This window comes from Lynx canadensis, chromosome F1 (genome assembly GCF_007474595.2).
Source record: "Lynx canadensis isolate LIC74 chromosome F1, mLynCan4.pri.v2, whole genome shotgun sequence".
Classification (NCBI taxonomy): domain Eukaryota; kingdom Metazoa; phylum Chordata; class Mammalia; order Carnivora; family Felidae; genus Lynx; species Lynx canadensis.
In genome coordinates, this window is record NC_044319.2 from 28,349,532 (window position 1) to 28,361,577 (window position 12,046).

The window sequence follows — 12,046 nt, forward strand, 5'->3', positions numbered from 1 at the left end:
TTCATTATAAATTAGCCTCAGCACCTTGATAGCATCTAGTACACAGAGGTGTTAAGCAAATATTTGTTAACTGAATTATACTTTAACATACAGCAAATATACACCAAACATAAATGTTAAACATTTTAAGTAACACTTATTGTAAACAATGAAGTCAAACATAATTGTAACATTATTGTAAACAATAAATGTCAAAAAAGATGAAAAATAATTTGTACTGAATTAGCTAAATAGGAGTGTTTTTGCACACTTCTTAATTCTTACCTCTTCCTTTGTCTTTTTGGATATCACTCGGAGCCAGTCCCCAATCATGCTCAGGACAGCAGCAAAGTAAGCGAGCCCTACAAGGATCCAAAACCACACGACAGGCTTGTAGAAGTCTAGATATTCGATATCCGATCCACCTGTGTGAGAAAAATAAAGCAGGACAAAATAACTTTATATTCATGAAAGTAATTAATATGGATATTTGCTAAAAGTACCAACTGAATTTTGGCTTGCAAAACAGAAATCTTGTCAATTGATCCATGTTACTGTCTTCATATGGAATTCTTTCCTCTCCTTTTCTATTTTTCAAGAATGAGTCACAAGTTTTTTTTTTTTTTTTTAAGTTTTTATCTTAATTCCAGTAAGTTAACATCCAGCATCCAGTGTTATATTTCAGTCACTAGGTTCTTCTTAATGAGACTGTTCATTACATCTCTAGGTCATAATGATTTTTCTTTGTTCTAGATTTCTTTTTTTGTTTAGCTAGTCTAGGGGTTCATTATTTCATGTGTACTGGTTTCTCTTTCCACATCTACTGAACATGTAGAAGACAGAAATGACACCTTTTGGGGTATGCATTTGCCTTAGCGTATTTACATTACTGCCAATCAATACATGGTTACCAATCAATACAAAGTCAACCTGGTCAGAAAGTGGCTCTTATTCTAAAATCACCAATACAATGGATTGATAACAAATGCCTGAGACAATGCCTCAGTGGGTCTAAATGGAACACATAGTAATTTGCAGATGATATTGCTGTTTGTTATTTTCTGACTTTTTAGAGGAATTCCCATGCAGGTCACAAATTTAAATCCTTAGCTGTCAAGACAAAATTAGCAAAGGACCTCTTCTGCTTTACTCTAATCTTTGTTGCTTCTCCATCCATTTGGTACAAAAGCTGCACCTATGAGAATCTGAATACATTTCAACACATCCCTACCTCAGCACATATTAATGGGGCACTTATTAATTCCCCAACACTGAAAACAGTTACTTCTCTTCACAACAGAGAGGAACAGGTCTCTCTCTGCAGAAATTCATAATTTACTCTGAGAAAGCCTCACATAGACAATTTCCCATAATGGGGTAGATCAAGGGATAGCAAATAAGAATAAAAAAGTGTTGTGAGAGGACATGGAAGAAATGATTTTTACTTCTGGAAGGGGAATGGCAAGAAGAGAAAAGGGGGTCTTCAGTAATGAAGATCAAAACAGAGAAAAGTTCAGTGTATAAATACACGGCATATTCAAAGGACTTTTAGTAGCTAACTCTCCATATGGATGGGGGCCAGGGAGTAGATGGGTAGAAGAGAGGAATGTAGAAAAAGTGAATTGTGTCAGATTGCAAAAACTTGTTCCTAACACGATGGCGTGGAGGTAAAGTCCATAGGTGATAAGTCTTATATTCATGTTTGACCCTATGCTCAGAAAGATCCAGCAGCAGAGAAGGCAGGTTCACAAGGAAAGTCTCATGAAAAACTTTTGTTCTGAACTACCCAAGAGGTTATTGCGCTTGAGTTAGGGCTGGAATGGAAAGAAAAGGTATTAGAGGCAGCATCATCAAGGAAGGGCTCTAGGATGACCAGAGCTCCTCTTTTGGGAGATGATGACAGTAACTGAACGGGAAACACAGGGGAAGGAATAGTGACTAAAAAAAAAAAAAGTAATTCAAATTGGTACATGATAGGTTTGAAAGTGCTTGTGGTACCAACAGGTGAAGGATGGATCCTTACATACAGATCTAACGTTCAACAGGGCAGAGCAAGAGATCAGGATTGTGGTATCAACAGCACGGAGATTAGATGCTTAGAGGGGTCACAGATGTACTTCCATTCACAAAGGTTCAATCCGTCCATTCGGAAGAACAGCTGATAAATAGCAAGTATGCATGAAAGTCAAATACAAAGTCGAAAAGAAGCATTACTATATATATATTAGACTATGAGTTGCCCACAATGACATTGTCAAATATCAAAGGGTCAGGGTAAAAAGAGAACATTTTTCTCTTGGGCAAGTAACAGACACAAGTTCAGCTTTCTTTGGGGACAAAGAGTAATCTGAAAAGCACAGTTTCCAAAGTAAATAATATTACCTTCAAAATATGGTAAAAATTTTACCTTGTGTAAAATTTTCAAAAATACCATTTCTGGGAAGGATTGTGGAGGCCAAATGCATCTCATGATGGTTAAGAGTTGGCCCACGGGGAATGCAGTTCTACAAATTTACAGAAGTGACTTAAGAAGTTGTGTGTGGAAACTTGTTATACGATAGGCTCTCTAGCGAATTCCATTTTTCAAATGTTTCCATTTCAAAGAAACCAAAATGACATTTTTTTCCGAGTACTTTCTCTTTCAAAACCAGAAAGTCTTCATCCAAATAGCTGTGACTCACTTAACACATAAGTTCACCAAGATGTTGATTTTAAAAGTTAGTTCATACTCAAGATGACTTTTTATAAGTCTTCTTTCTTATAAACAGGATGTCACAGTTTGAAAAGAGTAAATTAGCTTAATCACTGAAAGGTCTATATTTGGGTAAAATGTTCATCCCACAAGTTTTGGTGGATTCTAAGCCTGGGGGTGGGGGTGGGGAATGCTTCCCATTCTCAACTGCTGCTCTTAGGAATGAAATACCGGCAGGCAAATGATCTAAGGAAAAATGTATACAGGAGTGTTGTCAAACAACTCATAAGTCCTCTCTAAGATTTATGAATTAATTTCCACACTATTCCATCCGCTTGATGCAAGAATCCAAATTAAAATATCTGTAATGTCAAGATAACTTGCTTAAAAGGGGCTGTTGGTCTTATTTTTAAATTAGGAAACATCAACAAAAAATTTTTTTTGGCTGTTGGAAGCATTAATTTTAGTCTAGCTACATTCAGGAAACCTGTACATGGGTCTTTTGCTTATTCAGAACCTCGGGTAATGTCTCTGTCCTGGATTTGCTGCCTGTGCCCCCCACCCCCATCTCTATTCTGCCACCCTTATCATTTTTTCCCCTCTTTCCACAGACTCCTGAGCTGCAGCCTGCAGTCTGCTACAACCCACCCTCCCCTCCTGGGTTCCTCACCCACTTGGCAGGAACAGTCACCTCACTGCTGTTTTCTTTGTTGCCACTGAAAATACGTGCACAAGTCCTTTCCATTTTCAGACCTTCCTGGCTAATCATTATAGGAGAATAGACAGATGGTAATAAAAATAAGTAAAGAGGGGTGGAGGTACAAAGGTTTCAGGAATCTTATGAACTATTCCAAGTAGTTAAAATAAGTCTCTTCCTGACTCCCATGATACGTGATGGCGCCATTTTTCTCTGGCTGTCTCCTTAGTGCTTAAGTAAGGAGATCAGTCAAAATCTATCTAGCAGATTAAACTACTAAAAATATAGGTCAGGAAAACTTTATTATTGTTATTATTATTATTATTGTTATTTATGGCATTATTGCTAGGAACCCATTTTAGCAATAGTGAATTTGCTTGGAACAATCTCTCCATCCAGCATTAAAAAAGCCATCTCCTGGGGCGCCTGGGTGGCGCAGTCGGTTGGGCGTCCGACTTCAGCCAGGTCACGATCTCGCGTTCTGTGAGTTCGAGCCCCGCGTCAGGCTCTGGGCTGATGGCTCAGAGCCTGGAGCCTGTTTCCGATTCTGTGTCTCCCTCTCTCTCTGCCCCTCGCCCGTTCATGCTCTGTCTCTCTCTGTCCCAAAAATAAATAAATGTTGAAAAAAAAAATTAAAAAAAAAAAAAAAAGCCATCTCCTACCTGGCCCCAAAGAATTACTGGTTAGGGGGCAGAACAGCCCATGAGGCTATATAGCAGGCACACACAGGTTTTTTGTTTTTTTTCTAAATAAAGGCCCTGGTAGTTCTATACAGCCAAGTCTATGCTCATTTCAGCTGATTTCCAAAATATTCACAATCTGATTGAGAGAAGACTGAAAAGTAAGACTTCCTGATTGCCCATCTAAATGAAATCATTCCATCCTAACGCCCTGGGTGGGGAGCAGGTATTAAGGGAGTTGTGTTCGAATTCCTCATGTGTCCATTGATTTAGGACAGGGCTTTAGTAAGACCATTCACCATAGATTTAAGCCACATCTCCAGCTGCCCTTATCAGTAATTAAGCTAATAATTCAATTGCCATTTTATAGTCTGTTCAGAACTCAGGAGTAAAAGCCGGTTTTTGTACTGGCTCCTAGAAATCCCAACCAACAGTAAGTGTCCCGCTTACAATAGAGAAGTTGTAGTCTTAGCAGGTAAAATAACATGTGTCAGGGCACACAGGAAAGGAGGTAGGAGAGCTGGAATTCAAAACCAGGGCTTCCTCACTCCAAAAGACAGGCTTTTTCCCACTAACCAAGTTGTGTATGTCACCTATGGTCTCAGTTCCGGTCCTTGCTATCATTTATCCACCAGCCTTTTGTGTCCAAACTGCATGGTGGAGACTTAGCTAGGGCTAGAGACACTAAGTCAAACAAGGTATGCCTCTTCCCAGCCTTCCCATCAATGGTCTTACCTAGAAAAACCAGGGGTCTGAAGATAAGCACGATTTTTTCAGAAGCCTCCTTACCATGCTTCTGTCCTCATTCCAACAGTTTCTAGTAATCGGCCCTATTGTTCTCTAAAGAACTTGAGTATGCGATGCCCTCTCTGAGATACTTATATTTGATTTTCTTTCTCTGAGATGCTCCTGAATCACAGAATATTTATAAAGAAGAAAGCAGAAGGAAGAGGATGGAGAGGAAGAGGAGAAGGAAGAGGAAGAGGAGAATCCTGGATTTAAAGAATCATCTAGCCATTCTGAACTCAAGTCATCAACTCCATGCCCTCCTCCTCTCGTTTAAAATTATATTTGTTTTACAGAATATAGATATGGACATAGAACCTTGTTCTAAAGAAAATGGGCATCATTTCTTTACCTGGTCTTTAAGCATTTTAGTTTAGATATGAAATACTGATTTTAATTTTTTGTTTGTTTAGCTTTACTTTTATTAATAAAACTAGCCTGCCTTAATATAAAAGGGGGAATTTATTTTCTGCTTTAGTATATATATTTTTGATAGTAAGGCAATTTAACTGAATGAAGACTCTCCTTAGGGTTTTAAGAACTAAGAGGCTCTTTCAATAACGTTGCAAACTCTGCTTTCTTTTTTTACAAATGGAAGTATGACTTCAGTACTAAACCACAGCTCACCTACTAAGCCGAACTTCTCATATGCTATTAAGTCAGAAAAACAAAAGGCAAAAGAAGTTAACTAAGTCTAACATTTGAACCTATATTTTGGGATTTTCCATGTCAGCATTCAAGATGTTGTCCATTTCCTACTAGGTACTTGATCTAAAATTAGGAAAATAGCCATGAGAAGAGCAGTAGTTTCATGATCAGAAAGAAAGATCAATACACTGTCATTCACTCTTCCTTCACATGGATGGAAACCTAGAGTACGTAAGACGTACAAAATTGTTACTCCTAGAAGCTACCTTTAAGTCTCATTATAGAGCAATCTGGAGCCCTTTTCATTATATTTAGTACAATTTACTGCCTATCTCACTAAGCCACGACTATCAATCACTGAATATTTTCCTTCTCATTTTTATCCTGCACACGTTTCCACCATGTTTCTATATAGATCCTAAAAAGTTAAATAACTTATTGGTTTGCCCCCAGGTCCTAGGACTTCTGGCCCATTTGAGTCAAATCCTATTTAATTCATCATGCAGACAACCATCCATTCTCTTGTGAGTTCTCAGAGAGTTACTGGCTGAATCTGGGGGTGACCAGACTCTTTGCAGTATTTTCCTATATTATGAAACAGAATGACTACCAGGAAGACAAGAAAGTTCCCTATTTAATTTTTGCCCCCAATTTTCAAACATTCTGTCCCAAAGGAAAAGGAATTAGAGCAATTATTATCACTATCACAATATAAGCACAGGGTCTAATACCCGGTATGTGCTCACTAAACACTTGAATAAATAAATGAATGATGAATATAATACATCTCCCCTAGCAGTCACATACACCCTCCCTTTCTGATAAAAGTGATTTTTCTGAGACATTGTTGTGGTGGGAGTGGTGACTGTTCATCATTCAGTAGACTTCACTCCTCATCAGCTACTTTCCTTCTTACCCACTGAAGTCCTGGAAAATTTTTAGTGTTATTGATCAGTTCAACAGCTGGCCACTGACATAGTTGCAAAACATTAGGCAACATCAGGACTGTTCTCTAAAGGGTCTCTGTTAGAACTGTTTTGAACCAAAAAACCTGCTATGATTTCTCAACAGAGATTTATATGTTCTCATGATAAATTGCCTTTCCATTCAGCAAGCTCTGAGCACTCCACCAAATGACTCATGTTTTCAGTTATAAGGAAAATCAATAGTTTGGTTACGAAAAACTTCATTTCTGATAATGACTTTGAAAACATAATTCCAAGAAAGCTTAATTCTTTTTTTTTAAGTTTATTTATTTATTTTGAGAGACAGCAAGAGAGCATGTGGGAGGGGCAGAGAAAGAGGGAGAGAGAATCCCAAGCGGGCTCCATGATGTCAGCAGGGAGCCTGACACAGGGCCAGAACCCATGAACCGGGAGAGCATAACCTGAACTGAAATCAAGAGTCAGACGCTTAACCGACTGAGCCACCCATGTGCCCCAAGAAAACTTAAATCTTAATATGAGATATGCAAATATGTTCTTTCTAAGAAAAAAAAAATGAAGACAAATGATTATACAACTGGGAAAATTTATAAAAATTTAGTAAAGGTAAAAGTATCAGAAGAATTTTACCTTGGAAAGTCCGAAATTATATTTTAGAGGAGCATATCGGCACTAAGCCTAAAGCCTGATTAACTCAGTAAGCTTTGTTGAGGAGGAGGCCCTTCCTCTGCCCTATGGTCCTTCTAGCTCGACTTAGAATCAAACTGACATGAGACAGATTGAACAGCGGAAATTTAATAGGTGTATGGGCAGGGAATCCACATAGACGTGAAATTTCAAAGACAGTGAAGCAACATGAAGATTATATGACCTAAGAAGAGGGGTAGGGGTCTAAGGACACAAAGGGGAGGAAGATCATTACCAGGAAGATGATAAGAAAGAGATGTTTGGAAAAACAAAGGTTGTCCTATTATGCAGGTAAGTTTCTTAGGTAAAGGGGAGTCTTTGTTAATAGCTCTCTTCCTGGGACAGGCTCTCTTTTCCAATATATTTAGGCAGTTGAGGGGGAGGCAGAGGGCTTTTCCTGCATCTGGTGGGTTTTGGTTACTTTTAACTCAAAATAATCTTTATGGCATAGTGGCCCATCTTGGGAGAGCCAGTCCTTAGCCCCTACACTTTCAATAGCCACCTGTGAGATATGGAAAATTTCATTATTCAACTAAAGATTGATCCAAATTCCAAGGAGACATATCTGGATGGCTAAATTAATTTATGCTCTGATGGAAAATGTGTTTTCCTAAGATCAACCATGAGGATGTCTTAGAACATCTATATTTTTGGCTAAAATTTTTGTTTTTTATTAGAAGAGCAGGTAATGTGAGGACACTGATTTGTGAAACTGTAATTTGTCATCTGGCTTTCACTCATTCAAATTATATCTTATGAACAAACCTAGTTTGTGAAAAAGGGTGTGTTTTGAGAACTTCTTCAGGCAGCTTCTAAACAAGATGTGGAAATGTGCTTCTTGACTTGCTTGACCCACTCTTACCCTAATAGTATATATAAACGAGATAGTAGCTTTGGAAAAGAATTTTATTTTGGGTGGTGGGGGGGAGAACTTTAAATTGTGTTTAATTTGGTAATTATATGGCTTCTCTCCAAATTTGAAGAAGCACCATTTTTTTAAAAAAATCATAGACCTGAAAGACCAGTCATAGAGGCAAGCCTGAATGAACAGATTTCAATCTGTCACACATTTCCAGATAATTAATATTACTGCTTAGTTTTGTTTTATTTTATTTTTTAGGGAGAGACAGCATGCAAGTTGGGGAAAGGGGCAGAGGGAGAGAGAGAGAACCTTAAGCAGCCTCCAAGCTCAGCACAGAGCCTGACACAGGGCTTGATCCCATGACCCTGGGATTATGACCTGAGCTGAAATCGAGAATCAGATGCTCAACAGACTGAGCCACCCAGGCGCCCCTACTGCTTAGGTTTTAGTGAAGGGATGATTTAGGTCTCAGTCTACAAGGTAAGCATGATTTAACAACTTGTCACCCCAGACTTTTCATCAAATGGAAAATAAGATGGCAAAAGTTAAGAAACAGAATGCAGGAAATCAACACTTAATTCTCAAACATAATTTTTGCCATTAATTTTAACTTACCTCTATAATTTGATTATAAATTATAGGCACTGCAAAAACAACACTTTGCTAAATAACTGACATTGTTTCTTCTTGCCTTTTAGGAAGGGTTAGTCTGCAAGCACTGGTCTTAGTAATGGGGGTCTGTTTATTCATGTGTAAAATAAGTGTGGGAGTGACTCTGTGGCCTCTTGGGTCCATTTTAGTTCTAGAACATTGAAAGCTAGTGAAAGAACAAAAAAGGCCATCAGGAGGGAGCACACACCAGTCACTAAGGTAACCAGCCAGCCACTAAAACACCTCCCTTGCATAAATATAAATATAAAATTAAAATTTTCCAGGTCTTGGGGCGCCTGGGTAGCTCAGTCGGTTAAGCGTCTGACTTTGGCTCAGGTCATGATCTCACAATTTGTGGGTTCGGGTCTTGTGTGGGGCTCTATGCTGACAGTTCAGAGCCTGGAGCCTGCTTGAGATACTGTGTCTGCCTTAGTCTCTGCCCCTCCCTTGCTCACACTCTGTCTCTCTGTGTCTCTCAAAAATGAATAAACATTAATTTTTTTTTAATTTTCCGGTCTCTTCTTGCAGAAAAATTACTAAATGCTGAATTTCTCTGTTCAGTCACATACACAATGAGACCTAAACACTGTGTTGATTTGTCTTTACCAGTGATCTGTAAATACTTTTGATTCAATATCCCCGACAGTGAAAAGGTTTTGCACATGCAAATTTAAATGCATGTTTATTTATGAATTAGAAATCTATTATGTTCTTACAAATTACATCATGGGCACTACGACATATAACAAGTAAAAAGTAAGGAATGAGGCTTACAAATACATCGAAACAGGAGTTGTTCTGTCTGCTTCCCATGGCAGAAATTACACCTGGCATGGACTTTCTTGCTCATACCCTGGAGATGAGCACTGTGCTCCAGAGTCCTGGTTCAGAACATCACATCTTTACTTGTTGCTCTCAAGATGCTTCTAATATTTACACCAAGATTACAACTTGTATCCTAAACAATTTATATATTGCTCTCCAAAATTTCTTATTTTCCTTTAATAATATCAGTTTGAAGAGTATGTTCTTTAGTTGGTCTTCAAAGGGGTTCAACACAAGAACATGATTAAACCTTAATCCTATTCCGAGCAGGGTTTGCAGGTTTGAGAAGGGCATCAGATGGGGAGCGTGCATTGCAGGAGGGATATCCTTGTGTTCTTTTGAGATTTATAGTCCAACAGAAAGATGAGGAGGTTTAAGTTGGAGCAGTGCCTCCTACTTTTCCTTGGCAAAAACACCAACTTTAAGCGAGATTACTATCTGTAGTGACATCTCACTTCAAAAGGGAAGGTTCTAGAAAGTAAGCAACCGATACTTCCCGGAAGGGGTACTTGACTTTGCTCAATAGCTAACTTTTACTCCACAGCCACAAGGTACCCAGAAGCAAAACCTATTTGTGTGTACTCTATTGAATTAAGTGAGGCAATTCTTTTCCCAGACCTTTAAAAAAAGAACTCGAGGTTTTTGTTTTTCCAAAGAATCTTGCAAAGAGTACACATTTCCTACCCAGCCTTGGCCACATCTGCCTCATGTACACACTCCTTCCAAAACCACTCCCTGGGCACAAGGACCTGGCATGTGAAGACTCTTCTCTAATTTATCTTTCTCAGCATTTGTCACTTGAATCCCATCAAATTCCTTTGCTAATTATTAGCAAGGCATATTTCTTTTTTTTTAAATTTTTTTTTAACGTTTATTCATTTTTGAGAGAGAGAGAGAGACAGAGCATGAACGGGGGAGCGGCAGAGAGAGAGGGAGACACAGAATGGGAAGCAGGCTCCAGGCTCTGAGCCATCAGCCCAGAGCCCGACGCGGGGCTCGAACTCACGGAACTTGAGATCGTGACCTGAGCCGAAGTCGGACACTCAACCGACCGAGCCACCCAGGCGCCCCAAGCAAGGCATATTTCTAGTGAGTTTTTATTATTTCCTCTGCAGAAATAAAATTACAGTAATGGATTTACAAAGGGGTGCAATATGATAAAATCTTAGTAATAACGGGTGTTTATTAGATTCCACTTATGGCGCACAGATATCATTTTATTACCATGCTCCCCTACAGTGTTGTGCCGTAAGTCTGAATTTAGGGTCCCCACTCCTACACGTAAGATGTTCTCAGTGAACTGCTCATCTAGCCAGTTTCCAAGTGTTGATCTCTTAAGGTTAGTATAAAAAAAAAGGTGGTTTTCTTTTTTCATCTTCTACGAAACCATAAAGTAAAAATATTTGTTCTTTTTTCTAAGCCATTTTACACTGTGGTCACAAATACAACATTATTTTAGGATTCTACCCACTTTTTAAAATTTATTTATAATCTTTGTTTTGTTTTGTTTTTTAACCAGACCAGGCCACATACTGGACTGGTAGTCAGTCAATTTCTTAAAATAATATGTGCAGTGTATTAGATTATCAAAATGTTAGGGGTAGAACTTAAATGTTCTTACCGCCCGCCCCCTCCAAAAGATAAATAGGTGAGAAGATGCATGTGTTAATGTGTTAATTAACTAGATGAACTAGATGCTTTTATAATATGTACATATATCAAATCACCACGGTGTATACTTATTAACATCTTACAATTTTATTTTCAATCCTATCTCAATAAAGTGGAAAAAGAAACAAAATATTGCCTTACCATACAAAATTAAAAACTAAAATGAAAATAACACATGCAATACAAAGCTTGCATTAATACCTGTATATGCCACAGCTGTTATAAGACTTGATATTTATCAAGTGGCACAAGAGACCGGGGTTAACATACCACAAGTCTAAATCTTGTTATCATCTCACTGTGTCTTCCTTTCTCCTACATTAATGCACTTTCTATTTCTACTTAAGCCAATCATACACCTTCCATGAGAGGTTAGAAAACTGGGTGCTTTAGAGCAGAAGCGTGTCTTCTAAGGAGCTACAAATGTCTGCGATTATTCTGCCTACAGTTTGCTAATTAGAAAACTAAAGGATCTCCAGCAGAGTGATGCACCCTCCCCTTTTTGGGGCCTCCATCCGGTACAGAGATATGTGCACAGTATTTCTGACCAAAAGCAAAGCTTCCTTCAGGAAAACATCCCCACCTTCAAGGACCTATGTTCCCTAGAAAGGGGGGCTTTGCCAGGCTCAACTATAATTAACAAATCAATAGAAACAGATGAACCATCAGGCTTCTCTGAGATATTAGAGAACTGTGCAAAACAGTTTTTCTCTGAAAACACGTAAGTAAGAAGTTTGGGATCAGAAAGAACAGTAAACAGCCAGAAAGGATAAAACTCTCTTAAAATTAAATTAGGCTGGGGCGCCTGGGTGGCGCAGTCGGTTAAGCGTCCGACTTCAGCCAGGTCACGATCTCGCGGTCCGTGAGTTCGAGCCCCGCGTCAGGCTCTGGGCTGATGGCTCAGAGCCTGGAGCCTGTTTCCGA

At 38.7% G+C, this 12,046-nt stretch overlaps 1 protein-coding gene across 3 annotated transcripts in view; it reads right to left on the reverse strand.

The window, feature by feature from the left end:
• KCNK2 (potassium two pore domain channel subfamily K member 2) overlaps nt 1-12,046 on the reverse strand; it is a 127,770-nt gene that overhangs the window by 43,061 nt on the left and 72,663 nt on the right. For all 3 annotated transcript variants that reach the window (XM_030303018.1, XM_030303017.1, XM_030303016.1), the window contains exon 6: nt 265-404. In XM_030303018.1, the coding sequence (XP_030158878.1) occupies nt 265-404 (140 nt within the window). The remainder of the gene's footprint in view (nt 1-264; nt 405-12,046) is intronic.